This window comes from Pogona vitticeps, chromosome 2, assembly GCF_051106095.1.
Source record: "Pogona vitticeps strain Pit_001003342236 chromosome 2, PviZW2.1, whole genome shotgun sequence".
Classification (NCBI taxonomy): domain Eukaryota; kingdom Metazoa; phylum Chordata; class Lepidosauria; order Squamata; family Agamidae; genus Pogona; species Pogona vitticeps.
Window position 1 is genome coordinate 103,097,151 of NC_135784.1, and position 25,179 is coordinate 103,122,329.

At 38.2% G+C, this 25,179-nt stretch overlaps 1 protein-coding gene across 2 annotated transcripts in view; it reads left to right on the forward strand.

Annotated features, from left to right (window-relative positions):
- Window positions 1-25,179, forward strand: part of FSTL4 (follistatin like 4) — a 573,664-nt gene that overhangs the window by 318,347 nt on the left and 230,138 nt on the right. For both annotated transcript variants that reach the window (XM_072990161.2, XM_072990162.2), the window contains exon 6: window positions 6,467-6,587. In XM_072990161.2, the coding sequence (XP_072846262.2) occupies window positions 6,467-6,587 (121 nt within the window). The remainder of the gene's footprint in view (window positions 1-6,466; window positions 6,588-25,179) is intronic.

Sequence of the window (25,179 nt, forward strand, 5' to 3'; positions counted from 1 at the left end):
CTGTCCCCTTCATCCTTGCTTTTTCCTGTGAATGACAACAGAGCCTAAAGAGGAAAGGTTTCTGCTTGCTTGTAGGCCTTCCACCACCACCACAAAATCCTGGAAAATTGGCATTCTTGTGCATGTATAGCGCCTACATGCAAGCAAGAATCTCTCCTCTTTAGACGTGTTGACATCTGGGTGGAGGAAATTATGACAAAGTGGAGCCAGCCCTTCTCTTCTTTGTGTGTTCAGGAAATTGAATTCTGTAACACCTGAAGAGAGTTCCTCAATGCTTGAATTTGGTGGCATCCCACATACCGAAATGAGACAAAGTGTGATCCTCCCCTTGGTCCAGGAGCTGTGGATCGGGCCAATCTATCGTAGAGACTCATTGGATATACTTTCAGCTTTCTTTCCTGCTGGGATTTTACAAGCGGCAGTGAATAGGATGAATCTCTAATGTTTGGTTTTCACTAATGTACACATATTTGTGGACATTTTTGAACAGAGGACTGCATCCCAAAATCTCGAGAATTGGGGGGATGGGGGAAAGGAAAAGAAATATAAGGGTTACAATCTGTCATTCAGAAAATTCAGATAATTTAGTTTGTATTAAAATGCAAACAAAATGAATTTCTCCCTGGTCTCTAGCAGCAAGATTCAGTTGACCTACCAGTTCCCAAATTTGTGCTCAACTACAACCCCTAGAGGTTTCACAGTTGACTATGCTAGTAGGGCTTTAGGGGCATCCATGGACATCCAAGGGCTCTAGTCTGATAAACAAAGTGCTGGCCACTTTTGGAAAAACTAACCATGTGGACCAGTACTATTTCCTAAGGGGGGGGATGAGTGGCAACTAAATAATGTATTTAGTCCAGTAAATACATTATTTAATCAACATTTATGAACATCTGTTTAAAAGACATTTTGATAAAAAAAATTACCAGGGAATTCTGCAAAAAAACGAATTGATCAGAGACCATTATTTCCCACAATTTTCTAACATGCCCATAATTAGGTTGTTTTTAGTAGTTACTGTTGTTATTGAAATGTCAAGCTAGAATTTAAAGCATTAAAAGCCTTGACTTTTATTTAATGTTTAATTCTCCTTTCACCTTCTAGAGAGACTGGAGATAGCTTCCAAATCACTTAAAAGCCCAAACACTAAATCAATTACAAATATAAATTCTTGCACAATTAGCAGATTGGTTTGTTCTCCTATGTTTATTCGTAAAACAGTATGGCAGTAAATGTGGAAAACAAAACAGTGGTCCACAGACTGAAAATGGCCTGGTAGGATTCAGAAAAGGAAGAAGCATTAGAGATCATGTTGTAAATGAATGTTGATTACTGGTTTGTGCCAAAAAATTCCAGAGGAGTCTGTTTCAAAGTTTATTGTAAAGCCTTTGACTGCATAGATCATGAAAAGATCATGATCATAGATCACGGTTTGGGACCTCAATATTTGGCAGATCGTCTTCTCCCACACAGATCTACCAGGATCACCCGTCATAGCCAGCAGAGATGACTGAGGGGTCTGACGCCGAGAGAGGCTCAGAAGGAAAAAACTAGAAACTGGGCCTTCTCGGCGGTGGCCCCTCGGCGGTGGAACACCCTCCCAACAGAAATTCGGCTGGCACCCTTGCTGGGTGCTTTTAAAAGGAAGTTAAAAACTTGGCTATTTAGGCAAGCCTTCCCTCCAGTCAGCTAAGTCTTTTTTAATTTCTTCTTTCCTTATCCTACCCCATCTTGGTAATCCTTTCTTAAATTAATTGTTTTTAACTAATATAGTAATTGTATTTTTTATGATTATATATATTTTATATTGATATATTTTATGTTGTAAGCCGCCCCGAGTAGACATGGTCTAGAGGGACAGGGTATAAATAAATAAATAAATAAATAAATAAATAAATAAATAAATAAATAAATAAATAAATAAATAAATAAATAAATAAATAAATAAATAAAAAAAAGCTACCGATGTTTCTTAAAAAAATGAGTGTACTACATGATTGTCCTGATGTGTAGCTGAGACACTACTGTTAGGACAGAATATGGAGAAACAGAGCAATTACTTGCTGCCCCGGGCATCAAAGAAGAGTGCACTTTACCTCCATTTCTATTCAATGTGTACATAGAACGTGTCACATGAAAAGCTCAATTAGAATCAGCAGAAGAAAAGTTTTAAAAGTTCAAAGAAATCTCAATAATTTAAGATGTGGCGGTGACACTATATTATTGCTGGAAAATAAGAAGTTGAAATGTCTGTTCAGGAAGGTTAAAGAAGAAAGTGCAAAATTTTTATTGCAGCTGAACATGAAGACAGAAATGACTACAGAGGAATTACATAATGATGTTCATGAATAAATTGAGTCATTGAATAAAAAGTCATCAATGCCTTTTTTTTTCAGTCATCAGTCTTAAAGGAGACTGCAGTCAATAAATCAGAAGACTGAGACTTGGAAAGGCAGCAATGAGGGAATGAGTTAAGATCCTGAAAAGTAATGATGTGTTGCTCAAACCAAGATCATTTATGGTGTTCCTGATTATTATATAGAGATGTGAAAGCTGGACAGTGAGTTCAGCTGACATTCAATATAAGAAAAAAATAATTAAATATATGGTGTTGGGGAAAAGCTTTATGGATATCATGGTTTCCAGAAAGACAAATAAATTACGGTAGTTCTACAGAACACCAAATCTGAACTCTCACTAAATGGCTATACTTTGGATGTACTTTCATCACAAGAAGAGAAGAGAAGACAATATTGCTAGAAAAAGTGAAAGTTCTTCGAGCAATATTGAAAAGTGAAAGTTTTTCTAGCCATATCCCTCAGTAAGGGAAGCCATGGCCTTTAGCTTGCAAGACTTCCACAGGGTTGTTAATGTTAGGACTACAGTACTTGGAGGTCACTGATCCATAGGGTTGTCATAAGTCAGCAATAACTTGATAATACATAACAAGAGCAATACACTTATTTCATCAGCTGCTCTGTTTGTTTGTTAATGTATTAAAATGTACCCCTTGGTCAGTGCATAATTATCCATGCATCTTAATTATCACAATAGCGAAATATGTTGTGATACTGAGAATGAGTTGTTAGCAAAACCATCTCCTTGGCTGAATTCTTATGACAGATCAGAGCAGGGCAGATTGCATTACATACAATATGTGCTTAACACATGACGGAACCCTAATTGGTGGAGCGCTGACGTGATAATATTTGCCTGGCTGAGAAGATATAAAATGTCTTAGTATGTGAATCACTGACAAAGCAAAGTATAGATGCAATCATATATGAGGATTAGCTGCTATATGTTATGAATGGACTAATGGAAGAAGTATTCATTATTTAACTAGCAAAATGCCTGTCATTCAACCTGGTGAATACAACCTGGGGAATACATTGCAAAGGGGTCTTGAATATCCCTAAGATCCTGGATGAGTTTGCATTGTTATAGTACACATTTTCTCTCAGAGTGATCTGAATCACTTAGTATCAGGAGTAGTGCACTAGTTTTATCCTTACTTTAGCAAAGACCTCTCCCCGTGGTTTTTCTTCATACAATAATTTGCATTTACAACAATTTACTTTTCTCCTTACAATAGCAATACAGTGGAATAGAAATCACTATACTGCTGTCACAGCAAAAAAAAAAAAAAAAGGAGAGAGAGAGAGAGAGAGAGAGAGAGAGAGAGAGAGAGAATAGTCACTCAAGAATGACATTGTAGTGTAAACTGAACTGGTTTCCTGCAGCTTATGGCTCCTGTCCTTGGAATGAAGCTGGATCATATCTGCACTGCTAAACCAGCACTATCATTCTTGTCCAAGTTCTAGAGCAGAGATCAGCTACTTAGGGCCCTCCAGATGTAGCTGGACTGAAGGTTCCATCAGGACTGGCCAGCACAGGCAATGGTGAGGGATGATGGGAGTTGCAGTTATTGCTGCCAGGGCAGCAGCAGCCCAGTTCCTGAGTTTCAGCATGAGAGGACAGAACCTTGTGATAGTACACAGGTATATCTCTGTGTTGTCAAGATGTCGGCTAGGCCAGCATCGGAGCTGCTTCTGGGCCAGCTGGTTGTGGAAACAGGCACAAGGAGAATCTGGGCAAATGGGTCCAGAATCCTGGCAAAACTCAGCTCATGTTGTCCCTTCCAAGAATGAGTGGAGATGGGTGTTCATGCTTTAAAGTCATGTCACACATAAGCATTGAACTTCCTTTAATATTACTTGCCTGTCGCTCTGCCTGGAGGCCTGGAAAAGCATAATGATTCTCCGAAATTTCAGCTAGCAACCTGAGACCTGTCAGCCTCTAGTTGCAGTTTGGCAACATCTGGAATAATTCCAAGTTGCCTGTTCTTCTATAGTTTGTGGATGTGTATGAAGGAGAGACAGAAAAGCACCCATTATTATGTTGAAGGGGGGACAGTGGAAGGAAGGGAAAAAACAAGGGATCCTATATTTCAGGGCTCCATGTTTTTCAACCTTTCAGGATTTCCATCGATCTGTGGGTTTCCTCTTAATGAAACCTAGGTTACCCGTCAGACACGGTTGACCAATTTTCCACTTTTCTCCACAGTTCATTAATGTCCCTTTGCACAAAACACAACAGTTTTACAAAAGAATGTAGTAACTATTAGGCTGCAGAGGAGGAAGAAAAAAAAAGATGTAAAGCACACCTTGGAGGACCTTTAAGTGCCTCTTCCTTTAACTTAGTATAAAAGTCCCTCTAACAATTGGCTTGACAGGGCACAGGCAGGGACTCCTACCAACGGTGCAACATCCTGTGAGCCATATTTAAGTCTCATATGGATAAGTCCAGTTGTTAGTTCCAACTAGAGTAGACCCATCAAATGGTTAAGTCAATATGATATAAGTTCCATGGATTCCATGGGTGTGGTCTAATTAGGACTAGCAATTGGATTTAGCACATAGAATTAGATGAGATGGTTTGCCCGTTTCTCTGTTTGGCTCGTTTTGAGTTCTGTTCCTCTAATGCAGTGGTCCCCAGATGTTCTTGGACTTCAACTCCCAGAAATCCTGGCCAGCAGAGGTGGTGCTGAAGGCTTCTAGGAGTTGTAGTGCAAGAACATCTGGAGGCCCAAGGTTGGGGACCACTGCTCTAATGGGGCGGGGGATTGTCCTCAACTCCCAGTTCCATCTGAAGAACAACCTACTGAATTGGCTTTTGATTATTTATTATATTGATTTAGAAAAGTGTAAAGAAACATGTTTAGTATGCTGAAATTATTTTTATTGCACCAGCCAAGACAGCAATGGAAAAATAGCTAGAATGATGCCTTACATTTCTTTACAGTCTCATATGTCCAAGTGGTAAAGGAAGAAAAAGACAAAGAAAATTGAATTTTAGATCTGAGAGGCTTCCCTGCGTATTTACTTCAATTAATGTAAAATAATTCTTTTCAACAAGAAAATGCCCTTATCATTCTTTAGCAATAAGGAAGTGGGAGATCAGTTCTTGTCCTTTTTGCTCTTGGTCCAAATCCAGTCTTAGTCCCTGGAAAGCTCACATTGAATTCACCCTGCCTCTCACTCATGGAGTACCAAGTTGTGCATATACAAGCCTATTAACAGCTATGGTAATTGAAATGTTGTTTTCATTTAAAACTTTAATACATTTGTGGAGAGAGTTTCATAAATTCACTGACTACATAGCTGCTAAAGTGGTTTCTTTCTTGGCATTAAATCAAAGAAGCTTGTCAGCATTATAAAAAGTTAATCAATTTTCAGTATAAAAGTAGACAAAGGGTAATATCCATCCTTACAGGATTGATACTGGAAGTTATGGTTGGTCTCACTTTTATTGAACATTTTATGCAGCAGGTGAAGGTTCATTTTTTAAAAGTGTAGGGTTTTAAAAAATTGTCATCAGCAGAATGAAATATGTTGAGAATTATAAATAAAACAAATGACACTTCAACTGTAAACAAAGGACTCTTGGTCTCTTATCAGGAACATTTTAATATCTGGGAAACAAAAAATATGCCTTTGATTTGCTCACTTACCAGATCTGATATATTGTTTCTCTACGATGTGCCCCCCACATAACATATATTGTTGTTGTTTAGTCATTTAGTCGTGTCCGACTCTTCATAACACCATGAACCAGAGCATGCCAGTCCCTCCTGTCTTCCACTGCCTCCCGGAGTTGGGTCAAAATCATGTTGGTAGCTTCTATGACACTGTCCATAACATATATGCAATGACAAAAGTGGCTAATGAAACCCCTGACGTCCAGCTTGTTAATCCTATACAATACACTTCTTGCGGTTTTTTAACAGTATAAGGAAAAGGGTGTAATCGCTATCAAATACTACTTTTGCTGGTAGAGCCCTTATACACCGTCACCTATTCTAAGAGTCCAGTGGGCCATTTGTGTGTTTTCCCACTGATGAGTGTATCAAATTATAATTAGCAGCAAGTGTTAATCATCTCATTGCTTTTACTCTTCTCAATAGCTGATGAAAAGCAAAGAGCTAGAAGATGATTTCTTGGATTGTACACCAGAAGATCTTCTCCGATTTGATGATTACAACAATGATGGCTATTTAACTCTGCAAGAACTCTATACTGCATTCCGTAAGTGATAAAATTGATTTTTAAAAAAAATGTATACCTATGTATATGCATTTCTATATTGAGCCAGTGGTTTGTGGATGTGTTGTTGACGCACAGGAGAATTAACTTGAATACAATCGCTTCCTAAATGGCACTTTTTGCCCTGCTGAATCCTCAAAATTATACATGCCTTCTTCTGCAGCATTTATTCAGCAGCAGATATTAGCAGACTGCACAGGTTGTGTTGAGCAACAGCTATTACAAATACCTGTAAATGGTCCATCCTTCCATTTTTCAAGGCAAAGGAGAGTTGGAAAATTATAGCAGTAAAGGAAACTTATACACCAAAAGAGAACATCACTGCTGTACGATTATGCAGAGTGCAATAAATCTTTCAGGCAGCGAAGCTTAGGTGCCTTTAAAGGAAATTTTTAATTGTATCTTTACTTCCAAGGACAAGGATATATGCTTATGGGACTTTCTGTCTCATGTGTTAAAATAATTTTTGAGTTCTATCTTCACCTTTATACTGATGCGAGTGGCATGCCATTTGCTCCTCCATCTCAGAGTTCTTCAGGAATCGATTTGGGGAGAAACACTCATTTTCTTAACATTTTGGTATTGTTGTATGGTTTTGTTTTCATATGCTAAGAGGATTCTTCCCCCTTGCATGATGAACCAGTTCTTAATAGAAATCTGTGTAATGAAAGTTAGTGGAAGATTGCTTTAGTAATCATTTTGATTGTTTGTGTTATCTGGTGCTGCATTCTTAGAGGTGGAACCATGCTGATCCCTACATATTATTTCTTGTTCCTCATAAAAAGCAGTCTTATCAGAGAAATATTTAATTCTGGTATGTCTACAGCTGGTGATTTGTTCTACATAAATTTGATGACTCTTGGTTTGTTTTATCATTAAGAAGAATGGGATTTGTGGAATTGTGGCTCATTTGTTTTATTTTAATGTATGCCCAGAGAATGTCTACCTACTGTTGACACTACCCATATTTGTGGTCAAAAGATTATGGTGATCCAATTTTATACAGCAAACAAATCAAAATTTATTTGAAGGATATGTAGAGTTTGCTTATAGACAGATAAAGTATTTTTTCTTATTCCTTCTACTCACCATAAACAGCTATTGATAAACGACTGCTCCTTTTATGAGCCATATTGTCTCATTTTGTGCTCCAACAGTAGTGAGTCTGTTTGTAATGAACGCTTGTGCCAGTTCATAGAATCATAGAACAGTGAAGTTGGAAGGGGCCTATAAGGCCATCAAGTCCAACCCCCTGCTTGAATTCAAATCAAAGAATATCTGCCAGGTGGTTGTCTAGGTTTTTCTTGAATGGAAGGTGGTTTCACATGACAAAGATCAGACCCATCTGTAAACCATTTATAATTCAAATCCACTTTATAATTGAAAATTTGGGGATGGTTTATAATGGATTCCTCTCCCCCCTCTTTTTGTAATATTTCCATGGTTCCTGGCAGTTTACTGGGTTTAATGTAGTTCTCATTGTGGGCAAATGGCGTCTTTTTACCATGGACAAATTCTCACTGCACCTACTGATGTTAGAAAAAGTATTGGGTTGATGAGCTCAAAGGAGAGCTGAGCTTACATGAGTTAGTTTATATTGGCATGCCGTGGCATGACTTGGAATCATCTTTAGCACATTCCCATCATGTTTTGATCCTTCAATAGATCCTTCAAACAGGACAGCCATCCCAGGCTTATTGGTATCTGTGAATGCCTCTGACAAATAAAATACTTATCCCATTCTGCCTCTCCCTTTCTGTCCCCTATGTTTTGTACCAGTGGGTCAAAATGGAGATGATATGGAGATAAATCTTTCATTGCATTGATATTTAGAAACAAAATCAGATAATGGTCCTTTTCAGTGGAGGTGCATAGCACTGTGTGCAAGGAAAGGAAATGCTAAGGTCAGTCAGGAGAAGGGTATCAGAGCTGGTTCTAGGAGGAAAAAAAACTATTAGCATTGGGGCCTGTTTTATACCCGTGCTCCTCAATAGACTTACTTTGCAGTAGTAGCACTATTCCATTGGTCCTGTTGAGCAGCTGCTGTTTGACGTTTCCACAAATTTTTCTCATAGGCAATGCAGATGGAAGGTGTCCATTTTGAGCTGAGATTAAAAAGGGAAAAGAGGATGGGTTTTCCTTCAGAAACATTGTTTGAGAATTCTTGGAAAGTCCTCTGGTATTTCTGATATTTCTCTAGGAGGGGAATTAATTATAAGGTAAAAGCAGAGGATTATTCATCTATAGTAAGGATACTAGCTGATGGGAGTTAGCCTCTAGAGGAGATTGCCCATAGTACCAGAAGCATTTCTAGCAAGACTTTGTAGCAAGGAAAAACTGCAGCATTCACTCTGCATTTTTGTAACAGCAATTTTCTTTCAGAAAAGTTGAAACTGCACCATTTAAGCAATTACTCTTCCACTGTTATTTGGAACTGAAGAATAAAGTAGAAGTTCTATTTTCATATCAGGACTTAACATGAACAGTGGTGTTCTTCTCCTTCACAAAGAAACTATTAGACTAACTTTTGCAGTGCCTTGTCTCCCTTCTTAAAGATGAAAAAATAGGGGAGGGGACAGATATTTCTTCTCACTTATCTATCTGAAGTATTTTTTAATAAGTTTGTGAAAAATACACTGCACAATTATCACCCTAGGTATGTTGTGGGCAATGGATTCATTTAATTCATTGCATCCTATCTGGAGTAATAGCTGTGTAATAAAACATAAAACCTCCTGTGTTAAGTAGGGTATAAAGTGAATTAGCCTTGCCGTAAAAGCTCGACACATAGTTACTGAGGACCATATTTGGATCAATGGTATTTCAAAGTCACAGGACACCTAAGTTAGATTCCAACAGCCTTTGAAAGCATTTGTGGTTCATTGATTTTTAAATAGGTAATGAAACCCGGAGAAAGTGCAAAAAAATTATAGAGAAATCAAAATTAGTCAGAAGTATTTGAAAATATAGGATAGTTGAACACATAACAAAGTGTAGTCCATTGCCAAGCTAATATGAGCTATATCCCAGCATAAGCATGAGAGGCTTGCTTCTCAACAGCTCCTCAACGATTTAAGTGGCTATTTGCAACACTGAAAAATGACCAAAATTGCTTTTATATTAACCAGAGTGCAAGCAGACCGAAGAATGTTGCACTGGCTGTCACAAAGCAGGCAAAGGCCTCTCTCCCGATCAGCGGTGCTGAAACGCATTTCTGTGCAAGAAGAAGAAGAAAACCTGCAGTGGTGTTTTCGCAGGGTAGAGATAGCAAATCATGCCTGTTCATTGAAGGTTCTCCATGGGATTATATACAAAGACTGACAAATTTTCCAAGCTGAACTGGATAAGTCCAAACAAATCAAGCAAGCTTGATGTGCTGGATAAAATGTTCTGGAAGCTTGCCATAACAAAAACTGACATATCAAAAAGCTGTATATTTGTAAGTGAATTCCACTGAAAGTTGTATATGCAGACTTTCACTGGAGAGGGGATTCTTCTCCTGCCTAGAGTAGCCCCTGGTGCCTCCATGGTTTGTCCAGAAACCTCCCCACCCTCTGGATCAGAATTCGGCTGTGATTGGTGGTTTTAGATATAGTGGAATGCATCTCCCTCCACACCAATGTGGTTTGTTCTGTAAGAAGTTGAATTTCACTCACAGTTTTCTCCAGGACTGTAAGCCCACTCTCTGAAAACTTCCCTTAAACAATCATCTGTTCCCCAAGGGAGGGATAATCATACATAAATGTAGGATGATACCTGAAATAACACCATTGTAAATGGGTTTCTAAAAAAGGTATTTGTAAACTCAGCTCTATCAAGTAAAAAGAAATAGACAAGTAAAATAAGCAGGGTTATTTTCAGAAATAGAAATCACAGGAATGGAAGCTATAGAAATAGATTTCAATGCATTCCAATGGGGAACCACATTCCACAAGACAATGTTTTCTATGGATGATTTTCGCAAGACAACGATTTTTCCATTGGAATGCATTAAATAGATTTCAGTGCATTCCAATGGGGAACCGCGTTTCGCAAGATGATGTTTTCGCAAGATATCGTTTTTCGCGGAATGAATTAACATCGTATTGCGAGGCACCACTGTATATGTGATGTTGGCTACTGTAAAATGGTTTGTATTGAAATGCTGTAGTGACCTACAGAACTCAAGAAGAACTTAACACACTTGCCCATAAACTACTCTCCTATACCCAAAACTCAAAATTAACTAATTCTGCAGACTCCACATACCTTTGTCTAAAAACTCTTTTCTCTTTTTAAGACAGACTCCTTGACTAACTCTCACTAACTCCCTTCTTCTGTCTAACTGCCACTTTTTAGCATATTCCAAGCACACCAACCAATCAGCATATAGCCACACTGTTTGTGTTCTTGGGTATGTACGTGGTTGCACAATTGAGCATTCATTCAGAGAAGTGGAACCAGCATCTTGTTAATGAGTAGCATTTTGTCACCAAGACTCATGTGATTTCCCTTAGGCTTAAGTTGGCAATAGGATTCTGGCCATTAGCAGAAGCCTGAAAGTCTTACATTTCTTTTGATCATGTGTAAATATAATGTCATTGATGTGAGGAGGTGCATATAATAACAAGTGCATTTGGTGCTGCATATAGTATGTGGCATCACGCCTGAATAAATGTGTAATGAATATTTACAATTTATCTCATCATCTGTGAAAAGGGGTGTCATGACACATTGAGATGCCTCATTAAAAACACCAGAAGCCTTTATACTTCTGCATGAGAACAAAAAGACTTGTGCAAAACGTAAAACAAAACAAAAAAAATCCACCTTGCATTTGCACAAACGCGTTTTGTGCAAAATGCAACTTATTTACTGGAAAAAAAATCTTTTGTAAATTTTCCACAGAAAGTGACCCAAAGGCAAGAAGTGTATTACTTCAAGAAGTGTATTACTTATGCCCACCAGTGTAAATCATAGAAATCGCTGTAATGAGTTGTGATGGTTAAGAAGTTGAGGGTTGCATTTTTTTTGGCACACTAGTTGCATGACTTGGCACATGATTTCTTGACTTGCAGTGATTTGCTGGATTGATCTATACTCTCTGTTTTAGTGCCAGCAGGTGTAAGTAATAGGATTCTGGCTATTCTGTTAAAAACCGCACAAAACGATCATCATCTCACCCAGCAGGGAGATGTCCTGCTGGCAAGCTGTGTATAGGCATCTCTGCCTGGTGGCCCCTAAGAAAATGAAATGCAGAGCTAAATAGGGCTTTGCTCTAAAGTAACACAACACTTTATATGTTCATGTGGATATTGTCTTGGATTAATGAACCTTGTTGGACAAAGATGGCTCAGGACCACTAGTGACATAAAATAATACTTTTATTCAAGTTGCCAATATTCAGTAACTATGAGCTAGTATGGGCTTTCTGTTTTCCTGGGGTCCTATTGCTAAGCATCATATTTCCTTAAGATATATCTGCACTACACAGTTACTGGCCTTTAGTTTTACTGGTATTGCCATGGAGCCATCCCATGGAATCTTGGGATTTATAGGTTTGTGAGGTACTTAAAATCTTCTGCCCGAGAGCCCTCTGTCTAAAGCAGTGGTTCTTAACCTTTTTGAAAGAAATGCCCCCTTGAGCCATTGAGGAAGTTATCATCGCCCACCTCCCCGCGGTGATATATTTATTTAATTATTTAATTATTTATTTATTTATTTATTTATTTATTTATTTATTTATTTATTTATTTATTTATTTATTTATTTATTTATTTATTTATTTGAGACACTTAAATCCAATGACCCCTGAAAACAAAATTACATTCCAAGAAAATGAAATGCCCCCAAAAAAGTAACATATAATGATTTAGTTGCAAGTGAATTTTAAGACGCAAAAAGAAATATAAAAGGGGCATAAAAACAAATGCAGGAACTAAAAGTTTCAAGACAAAATGTCTGAAACTAAATTAAAATTGGAGGAAAATATATATTCATGCACACTGTAAAAAGGCTGCAGCCATCTTATTTTATTTATTTATTTATTTATTTAACTTAGATGCCGCCCATACTACCCGAAGGTCTCTGGGCGGCTTACAGCATTTAAAATACAATAAAAAGGCAAAATAAAAGGGCAAAATAATTAAAATGCAATTAAAATATATATTCTAAAAATTGCCATCAGACCCACATTTGATGTTATTTGACGTTATTATCTTCACAGGTTTGGCTTGCTCCAGCGCCCCCCTGCCGCCCCCCTTCTGCTCCAGTGCCCCCACACCGCCCCTTTTTGTTCTACCACCCCCCTGAAAAATGGAATCGCCCCCTGGGGGGCATTATCGCCCACGTTAAGAACCACTGGTCTAAAGCACTCCTTTGAACTAAAAAGGAGTCCCTCACCAAATGACAAATCCTAGGATTCCATAGGATAATAGAGCCACAACAATTAAAGTAACATCAAACTGCTGTAACTGGTAGTGAAGCAAGTCAAATTAAATAATTGGGATTAGTTCAGCTATTTCCATGGAAAAGTGTACAGTGATATGAATACAATATATCTGGTGTCTACTCTATGATGACTCTTTCCTACATGCCAATCAACACATTGCCTTCTAGCCATCAGATGAGGAATGTGGATGTGTGATTCAGCTCTTGAAAGCTTCCCAGCAAAGTGCTCAGCTGTTAACTTAACATACAGTGACCTGACAAACAATGAATAAGTAGAAAAAAGAGAGTGAAAAAAGAGAATAGCTATAGATAAAAGTACAGACTGGTCTTAATTAACTGGTGTGGAAAAGATCTAATAATTTGGAAGCCTCATAGACCAGCTGAGTAGGACTTCAAATATGCTCAGTTGACTACCCTTGAATAGATTTTTTGGAATTAAATCTGACTGGAGGTCATTAAAATTAGGCATGTCATTTCTGCCTTTATCTTTATGTCCTTTCTAATGAGATGAGGGGGAGAGGGGAGCTGGCAGATGTGATGTTTTGACTAGGGAGAAATAATGCTATCTTCTCATTCTATATAATATAATCAATGTGGGCAGGTCAATTAGCAATACAAATGTGTCAAACAGAAGGAAAACAAGGATTCAATCACAACGATTATGTCTTGTCAGCATGCTGTGAATTAATAACATGTCATTAACAATGAAGTTAAAGTCTCTGTAAATTATAGTGCACTGCTCATTAGGCTTCTCCAAAATGACAGTCATTTATGACAACTTGGCCCAGCCTTGCGTCAAGCTTCATGACACTATGCTTGCAGCCCCTCAGACCTATACTATGATTTAAGAAGGATGCTCACTAGCCTGGCTGCTCATCTACAATGTATTTTTAGAAAATATTTTTTGTTGTGGCTCCTGACAATATCACTGTGTTCTCTCATAGGATAGTTCCATATTATTTTTGCTTTTATCTAGGAATCAAAGAAAAAAAAATCAAAGAAAAGAAATGTATTCGCAAAGTCTTTCATGGCCAGGATCTAATGGTTGTTGTGGGTTTTTCGGGTTCTTTGGCCATGTTCTGAAGGTTGTTTTTCCTAACGTTTCACCAGTCTCTGTGGCCGGCATCTTCAGAGGACAGCACTCTGTGCTCTGGTGTAGTTGGCTTTGGAGTGGAGTATTTATGGCTCTGAGATAGGCTTCTACATGGAGCATTTCAAAAAACTTGCCCTGGCTTCAGCACCCCTCACACCCACAGTCTGGTTCCGATATGTGGATGACACCTTTACAATTTGCAGCCACGGTGAAGAAAAATTGGAAGAATTTCTCAACCATCTCAACAGCATCCACCCAAATATACAATTCACCATGGAAAAAGAAACAGAGGGCAAACTCCCGTTCTTAGATGTCATGGTCCTACGCAAAACTGACCTCCAACTGGGACACAAGGTCTACAGAAAACCCACCCACATGGACCAGTACCTGCACAAAGACTCCAACCACCATCCACAGCAAAAAAGAGGCATAATCAAAACACTGGTAGACCGTGCAAATCAGAACTGTGAAGCTCCTTTTATCAGCACTGAACTCAACCATCTGAATTGGGCCCTACAGGCAAATGGCTACTCCAACAATGAAATCACAAGAGCCATCAAACCAAGAAAACAACACCAAACTGAAGAAGAAAAACAGCCACCCACAAATAAAGTATTTCTGCCATACATCAAAGGGGTCACGGACCGCATGGGGAAACTTTTGAAAAAACACAACCTACAAACAGTATTCAAGCACACCACAAAAATACAACAAATGTTGTGGTCAGCAAAGGACAGAAGGGACCCCCTCACCACTGCAGGAGTATACCGGATACCTTGCAGTTGTGGCCAAGTATATATTGGAACCACAAAATGAAGCATCCGCACCAGAATCAAAGAACATGAGAGACACTGCAGACTAAAACAGCCAGAAAAATCTGCAGTAGCTGAACATGCCCTAAAACAAACTGAACATGAAATTCTATTTCAAAATACTGAAATACTGGACAACACCAGCAATCATTATGTCAGACTGCACAGGGAAGCCATTGAAATCCACAAGCACAAGCAGAACTTCAACAAAAAAGAGGAAAGTTTGAAACTCAACAAAACTTGGCTCCCAGCTCTCAAAAATACAGAGTGCAAAAGATCAATGAACTCTACCCAGCCACAAGGACCGGGGATCACTACACACAAAAGACCAGCTAATGACACCCATCAGTCACAGTGACAGATAATCTCTCCTCCTTATCACTACAATACACCCACGACAAGACACACTAATCACCCATTTACAGAAAAAGACAAAAGCATATCTCAGCCATAAATACTCCACTCCCAAGCCAACTACACCAGAGCACAGAGTGCTGTCCTCTGAAGATGCCAGCCACAGAGACTGGTGAAACATTAGGAAGAACAACCTTCAGAACATGGCCAAAGAGCCCGAAAAACCCACAACAACCAAAGAAAAGAAAATTGAAGTTAATTTAACAAATTAAATTCACAATCTCATACGTGAACATGCATCTCTTAATTATTTTGTCTCAAAATAAATGTGATATAAAACATTTTTAATCCTGTTTTTTTGTTTTGTTTTGTTTTGTTTTTAAGTTCACAGGTGTCTTGTTGAATGTAATGTATAGTTAGATTTCTGTTTCTGCTCTGAGTTATAGAATGTATGGAAATGCGCAGAAAGATAATGAGAGACAGGTTCTGGCAGAGTAATTAGGGGCTGAGTGCACACACGGGTTCCTCTGGGATTCTGCCGAAGCACCTCTGGAATGGAACACTTTCCATTCTAAATGCTTTCCATTCCACTTCACCAAATAGATCAAATCTAAAGAGATGCTGGGGCAAAAATGACAGGTGATGGTACTCCTGCAGTGGGCTCTCTCTCTCTCTCTCTCTCTCTCTCTCTCTCTCTCTCTCTCTCTCTCTCTCTCTCTCTCTCTCTCTCTCTCTCACACACACACACACACACACACACACACACACACACACACACACACACACAAAAGCTGGAAAGTCAATGAGCATTCATAGAATATTGGGTATAAAGTTGGAAGATGTGAACTAAAAGAGGAAAGTGCAGTAAGGAAAAACAAAACATGCCATTAATTGTGAGAATGCACATTTTTCAGATGTAAATACCAGGTCTGGATTCCTCAAGGGGTCAGGAGGAATGATTTGATACCGTTACCACGACTCCCATCACCATCAATATGGTTCTGACAAAAATGGGTTCCCTGCTGCCTCTTCCTATTCCAGTGGTATTTTACACTATTCATGCTTGATGGGAACTGTGATGTTCAAGAGGACAAAAGTGTGTAGGGAAATTAAGTAAATTTTCATCACATCCTTGATCCAGAGTTTGGAAAGTTACTTTTGAAAAGAATGAATATACTGAAATACCAAGACCACCAGTAGCCAAGCAGTGGCAGGATGGTTCTCTGGGTACAGGCAATGTTGAAAATATCTAAGTATTGGGGGCATGGAACTATAACTTATTATAGTGAGTAACTATAAAAAGAAACTTTATGAACTCTGAATAATCAAGCTCATAATTCTGGATCAATTTTGCACAGCCAAATGTTAGAGCCTTTGGTGTATGTGCTTAAGTAACATATACTGATAGATCTACATCTTCACTCATGTAAAAAAATCTCTCATGTACACACATATTACTCAGTCTTTCTGAAATACGAATGACAAAATCAGTAGATAAACTAATCATTAAAACTCATTCTCTTTCTGTAGCCATATAAACACATTCTTTGTCATAGACCAGTTTTCCGAACTTCCTTAGTAGTCAATTTGCTGCATTGTGCATTACTAGTGCTTTGTGTTATCATTACTAGCAGGCCAGGAAGTACAGGCAAATATTCCTTGGTTTCCTGAAGTTACTAATTCAGACACTGAATCTTGAAAAATCCTTATATAAAAATGCAGAAGATAAGGCTGAACCATGCCACTTGGTAACTGGGAAAAATCACTCCTTACATTGAAAAATGACTGTGTAAATATTGTTTTACTTTTGAGCTATAACATAGTTGCATACAGTTACCCCAAAAGTAACTAATTAGAAGTAACAGTTATTTCTAAATAGTTACTTGCAAGCTCTGGTATAAATACACAGGAATCACCACTTAAGAATCACTATTGATCCTATAATGCAGCCTCATTGGTATCTACTTGATGGTAAGTCTTGCTGAGTTTGGTGAGACTTAATTCTCTTGGAAGTGTGCAAATCTGCATAGCCTATCAAGGTTCTCAGAAGGTTTTAAAGCACCCGCCAATTGAATGCTATGCTTCACCCATCAGACTTTATCACTCAGTTTGCAGTCTTCTTTCATGCTCCTGCAGTTTTTTTAAAAAGTGCCCAAGTAGGAAATAATTCATTAGTTTACCAACATTGATTTGTTTCTCCTGTAAGCTATGGTATAGTTGCACTTCAAAGACACCACAACAAGCCAGAGAGTTTCAGTCCCCCCACATCCAACTGAGGCAATGTTGAAAGATCATACTTAATACTCCTGAGGAAAGAAATGAAGTTCCTTCAAAGTGATTGAAGCAATTGCCTTTGAGCCATGTTTGCCTGAAAAATATACTCTGTAACAGTGTTATTAAACAGTCTGTTTATTCGGTGCCTCCCAGAAGAATGAATTATAAGCAATTCAGTGTGATAACCCAATATTCTGTGGGGAGGGGTATGGTGGGAAGCTCCAACTCTCTTGAATGTAAGAGGGCTTGGCAAATTGCTTCAAATGTCCTTGACTCCAGCTCTGTTTGAAACGGTACTTTCATAGTCTCTTGATTTAGCATTTTCCATATATAATCCTTGATGTAGCATGAAAGCATAAAAGCAGCCATCTCATGATGGTCAAATACACATGCATATGTTTGATTTTTAAAATGTGAAAGAACAAGAAGGAAAAAATAATAATACCTGTGTCTCCCCCATTCCTTAGACCTATCTCTGTGCCTGAATCTCAGTATCATAACTCAATGCACTTTTGATTGTCCTGCAGATGTTTTTTGTTTTCCATTGAAGTGTGAAATACATTTGTTAGGCATTCTGATAGAACTCATATTTCACATAATATCTCTATGTAGCAGAAGTAGGTACATACATACATACATACATACATACATACATACATACATACATACATACATACATACATACATTTGTACGTACGTACATACGTACGTACGTACGGTACAGTACGTACGTACGTACGTACATACATACATACATACATACATACATACATACATACATACATACATACATACATTTGGACGTACGTACATACATATGTATGATACGGTACGGTACATACATGTACGGTACGGTACATACATACATACATACATACATACATACATACATACATACATACATACATACATACATACATACATTTGTACGTACGCACATACGTACATACGTACGCACATACGTACATACGTACGTATGGTACGGTACATACATACATACATACATACATTTGTACGTACGCACATACGTACATACGTACGCACATACGTACATACGTACGTATGGTACGGTACATACGTACGTATGTACGTATGTACGTACATACATACATACATTTGTACGTACGTACATACGTACATACATACATACATACATACATACATACATACATACATTTGGACGTACGTACATACGTATGTATGATACGGTACGGTACATACATGTACGGTACGGTACATACATACATGCATACATACATACATACATACATACATACATACATACATACATACATACATAAATGCTATATTTCTGCTGCATAGAGATATTTTGTGAAACCTTCTCTGGGGTTTTTGAAGCACAGTCTGGGTGAAAGACTGTTTAGGATGATTTAGTTCCACTGAATCTGCACAGCCCAGGAGACTGGATTAGTTAACCCAGGTCCTTTCATGCTCTGTAATCTTGCAGCTTTGATCCATTAATAGAATTTTCCCCTTTCCTCTTGCAACTGTGAAGTTGCAGGAGACCTCATTTATCATCAAGACCTAATATTAATCAACACCCAGGAAAGGTGCTGTACCTATGGAGCTAAGAGATTTTGTGAAGTGCTTTTGTCATAGTTTGTTGTGATTTGAAATGCTCTCATTCCCCAAATGATATTTTACTGTGTCTGACCATGTGCACTGACTGGAGTATTTTGAAAATATCAGAATATGTTTCACAACTTTTGATAGTTTATGAATATTTTTTCCTCCAAACAAACAACTGTGAAGTTTTCTAAAGACCTGGACTTCCGTGTCCAGTAGTGCAATTATATATATATATATAGTTACTCGGAAGTGAAACTTGCCATATTAAATAAACAAGAGCAAGAGTAGTAAGCATGTTTAGGGGTATAGATGTAAACACCTATTTTTGGTCATAAAGACTATAGATAAATGGAATGTAGTGGCTCGTACCTATTGTGGTAGTCAGTGGCTACAGGCTAAGGAATGGTCTGCATAATTTGTTTTTACTGGAGGGGTGGGAAACCCAGGTGTAAGCACAATTTAGTTTTATAGGTTTCCAGCCATTAAAGGTCTGATGAGTGAACAAGCTCATCTACCAAAGCTGACTTAGAAGAAAAACAGCCAAAATCTTTGAATTAAGGCACAGTGAATTAGCTTGAATTAACTCAGAAGCTCAGAATTTTGTTGCCCTCAAACGAAAATGTCCGTGTCCAGTTTTGGGGATTGTTTCGTATATGTTTAAATTGGAAATAAAAACATGAAGCGACAGCTAGGCCTCTAGCAAGATTTGTACGCTGAATGGAAATAAAAACTGTGTGCAAATCAAGGGTGGGAACTGTCCCCTTAGAAGCAGTGTCCAACATAGAATCCATCGTCTTTAACTTCAGATCTATTGATCTTGATCCAGTATAAACATTGGTTCAAACCCTGTTGTACAGCTCTGTATGCACACCAGGAACGATGGCATCAGCCATGGAGAATTGTTGCCAATTAAAAGCTTCCTTTGGTGATTGCATCAGGCACACAACAGCATTACATTGTGTATGAATGTCATGCACCCCAAATTTGCCAAAGGAAGCCTGTATAATCAGTGGTGATCTTCTGCTGCCATTCCCATTATGCACACAGAGCTGCAGAACAGGATTCCAGCTACTGGGTTACATCTAGTGTTGTGCTAATGTACATCTGCAATGGGAATTCTTCCTTCTGTCTTCTTTCTTAATGATCCACCCAAAAATCTGTGTCAAAAGGTTTCTCGACTCTTTGGAAGGGTTTTTAAGATGTTTAAGGACTGTTCTGAAGGTTACCTCCTTTTTTGTTATGCCACCAGCCATGCTGACTAGGACGCTTTGGGAGCCCCAGTTCAAAAACACCAGACAGAAAAACAAAGCAAAAAAAGAAAAAAAAAAGAGAAAAAATCAAGAGAAAAAAACATTGTGGAAACTTAAAGAGGAACTGCTATATTTTAGCTAGCATTAAAAGTTGTTGTCTCATATGGGTTTTGGCTTAGTTTGGTTTTTCTCTGATACATTTTCTCTGATACACTGGCTATTTCTTTGAAAACTAGTTCAAAAAGTTACTTTTCCAAACTCTAAAAATGGGTGGTCACTGTGACTGAATTGAAACACTGCATCAAAAGATTCCAGTATGTAATTATATTTGAATGACCTTCCAGCCCATTAAATTAGAAGAACACAGTTGGACAGATCTTCAAATACTGAACCAGTGTGCACAGAGCAAACACTGAAAGATTATTGTAGCTTTGTGGGATTAGCGCTAACATGTGGCATTCTGGAAAGTGAAACAGTTTCATCAAATAATTGTTATAGCAGATTTATCTGGGGGTGTTTACATTTACTTGACTGGGTTTGGTATTCAGACAATGTTGTGAACAAAAACTGATTAAAAATTTTCTCACCAACAGGTTGATTAGAAAAATGCAGAGACCATCTACTCACATAAAATTTTAAAAAAATATATTCCTGCACATAAAATAATAATAATAATAATAAGGCCAGAATCCTGTTAGTAGTTGATCCATGGGTGAAATGCCCCATGTTTTCTTTTTAGGGTCTCAGGCTTCCAGTTACACAAGTCATACATCACCCCATTGACAGCAGCAAACAGCAGGGCTTTCTGCTTACACAAGGGCTTAATGAATAGCCACTGTGCAAGGTGCAGGAAAAGAGGGGCCATTTGTGAATAGCATGAAGGGTTCAACAGTAGTCTTCTTTATTGCATGCTGCTAAATATATGCAGATTTATGTTTTTCTCCTCTATTTTGTTTTTCTTTTTTATGTGGAATAATATGGTAGCCTTCACCTTCCATGTAAAAGACACATGTTTACTATCATCCTGTAAACTATGCAAAAACTATGAGGCCTTAAAGTGATGTTAAACTATTCTTCAAAATGTTACTGATTTTCTTAATCTCTGTTTCAGTTATGGAGATAGTGGTTTCCTGGAACCACGTAAATCTTTTAGATGCAATCTGCATTATATAAAAAGTGAATGTAAATTTCAGGAAGCTAAACTATATTTATAGAGAGCTCTTGCTACATAAAGTGTCTTTGTGTAGAAATCTATCAGTATTGTTTGGTGTGAGACTTGAGAGTTCTTGTTCTGAAGTCTTTGTTTGAGATTTATATAAGACTGGGAAAAGAAATGGCCAAATTCACATTATGCATTCATAAAATGCTCACTACGGAGAAGCAAGCTGGGCCTCTGGGTTGCAACCTATTAGCTTCAGTCAATGGAACTAAAGAGAAGGGCAACCCTGCTCTCCCTTTACAGCCTTTCATCCCCTTCCAGTCTGCTGAGGAGTATTAGAAATTCTCTGAAGAAGCACCAGGTGGTGGCTTGCGATGGAGGAGGAAGTCCCTCCTGCCCCAGCAGAAGTCCACTTGCATGGAATGGGAGCAAACTGTTAGCAAACAGTATGAAGCAACTATCTTATCACACCGAAGCCCTGCCCACGTACATGCACTGAAGCTAAATTTGTCCATAAAGAACAAAAGTGAGGGATGTCGGGGCATGGATGCATGGCGGGAAGACCAATTGCCATTTGAGCTAATTCAGCAATGCTCTCCTGCCAAAAATCAGTAGCACAGATTCAGACATGATTTCCTAGCTTAATGGTGGTAGATCTGGTGTAATTTTAAATTAATTACTAATTATTACTTGCTTACCACTTCTGGTTTTGCTTAAAATTGTTGTTCCATGCCTTCATTGTGCTTTAATTGGAAATCATTAGTCACTGTATTTAGTTCCTGGATTATAGCTTCCATGTTCCTTTTATGCGTCTCAGTGGTTAGGAGCTGTTAGGGCATAAGAGAAACTCACCCTGTGGACAGAAGTCATATCCCAGAAACTAAATAAACCAATAAGAGTATAAACTTTTGAGGGTAACGTGAATGCCTAGGGCCATAAAATATTTTATGACAGACATAAATGTGCTAAACTAGTCATTTTCAAATGGTATCCTAGGGAACCTTAAATTCTTCAAAAGTTTATTAAAGTCTCTTAAAGAGAAGGTCAGTAATGACAAACAAAGAAAGTCTCGAGATGACACTTGAGGAAAATAGGCAATGCAATGCTTTAGACCAGACTTGCCTCTTGAAGAAGGAGAGGGACTCCTTATCACATTATATATATTAATCAGCTCGGCTGTGCAGGTTTGTCTGTATTGTTCCCCTATTGCATATAGCATGAATGATTTTTACCAGCAGGAATATGAGATAGAGCAGCTCACTTATAGATTCAGTTAAAAGAGTTGTTATCTTGAAAGAAAAAAAGCACCTTGCCTTAACATCTCAAATGTTAATGGGCAATTATGTTATGACTATCAGGAGGTTTATGCTAAACTCCCCCTTGAAAATTTAGGTCCAGGATTAATAATACAATTGTCTTGTTGTCTAGCCCAATTCATTCTGTTCCACCTTCATAACTACACTGAGTGTGCATATAAATGGTGGCTTATATACTGCACTCCATGTTTCTGAAGAGGTGAAGATGCTTTATGTCCACAAAAGCTCATGCCAAATGGAGTCACAATGTTTTTGTTGTTGTGTTGCTTTAAATCTAGTCAGCCTATTGGTGCAACTAACTCAAAACTGCTTACTCTGAGGAGCCTCAGGGCCTCCAACAGAAGATGTTCTCATCATTTTCTTGGGGGGGGGGCAATGGCAGGTGCCAGTGATTTGTATGGAAAGCATGGGCTTTACCTCTAAGCTTTGATCAAAAAAACTAAAGAACTCATAATTGATTTTAGGAGGAAGAGAAATGTACATTTACCACTGTACATAAACGGTGAGGAAGTGGAGAGAGTTGGTAGTTTTAAATTTCTGGGTACTTTCATCTCAGAGGACCTCTCATGGACTATAAATGCCAACATGCTAATGAAGAAGGCACAGAAGAGGCTGTATTTCCTGAGAATGCTCGGCAAGTTAAATTTATCTCAGCATTTACTTCTGTCATACTATCGTAGCACCATTGAGAGTGTCCTAACCTATGGCATTCTGGCATGGTTTGGGAGTAGCTCTGTAGCGGACAAAAAAACTCTACAGAGAACCATTAAAATTGCCCAGAATATCATCGGGCTCCAGCTACCAACCCTGGATGACATCTTCACATCCCGCTGTCTAAGGAAATCACATAGCCTCCTGAGAGACTCTTCCCATCCCGCTTATAACTTTTTTGAACTGTTACCATCTGGCAGAAGATATAGAACAATTAAGACTCGAACCACACGTTTTCTCAATAGTTTTTATCCCAGACCTATAATTGCAATAAATAATGAGCTTAAAGACCACCAGTAGTGAATAATTAGTTGGACTGTGTTACTTGGCCTGCGGTGTAGATGTTTGTATTTTTAGTGGGGGACTTTTAGTGGGTGGGGAGTGTTTGGGGAATTTTATGTGTGTGCATGTGTCTGGTCTCTGGGTGTCTGTGAATTTCGTTGTATATGTATGTACTTACAATGACAATAAATTATTATTATTATTATTATTATTATTATTATTATTATTATTATTATTATTGATCCCCCCCTTCCTGCTTCAATATGCGAAAGTAACTTGTCTATCCTTGTAAAAGGCAAATATATGAAGATAATGAGCAGATGCCAGGCCCACTTTCCATTTAGCTGGAAGGTTTACTGAGTTTCAGTAGAAACTACAGCTGTGTTGCAGTACAATTCCCATCATCCCCAGAGAGACTGTTCTTTGGCCTTGATGGTTCAGAATGAGAAGACTATAGTCCAGTAGATGCAGAGGACACCAGGTGGTAGAGAAGCTACAAAGGATGCAAGTGAGGTTCTGGAAGAGCCAGGTGATTGCAGGAAGAATTTCTTGAAGCCAGGAAGTGTGACAACCATCAGAAGTTGGCCAAGTAAAAATGATGTCCCTTTTTTTTTTAAAAAAAAAATTCTCCTCCAGTTTGTCAGTTAAAGGGTAGAATTTGCTAAAATGTCATTAATTCAGTTGCCTTTCTTTTAAGAGCAACACAGAAAAAAGTGTTCTTGGCAAGCCATGAATTGGGCAAAAGGAAGCAATAGAAAGAAATGACCATCTGCCAATCTGTTGTAGCATATGATCACATGCTTCTTTCGAAAGCCAATTTTTCAATCCAAGCCAGCTTATTTTCCATCTAAATGTATGAATTGTGTATCTCTTATATTCAGGCAGTCTGACAAAATGCAGTCATAAAAAGATTGATATTTTAAACCTAAGCCTGGTTTGATACCTTGTGCAGTAAAGAACAGAACTGACACATCTGTATGACACCACTATGAGCTTGTTATTTGGAGAATACTTTTTTTCGGAGGGGATGAAAAATAATAGTGCAGCAACTTGTAGGCCAGAAATGAATTGCTCACAGATGATGAGAAACACCTTTTCCTTTCCTGTCATGCAATTTGCCTCGCTAGTTCAATTACTAATTTGTTGGAAAAAGGGGATAGCCACTTTCATGAATGACGACAAGTGTGAGATCAGTCTCCTAATTAGTCACAAGTACTGCATGAGTGTATGAATTGCTTTCAGCAACTAATATTAAAGAACCGACGGGGGGAAAGGAAAAACAAAGTGTGGTGATAAGAGGAACA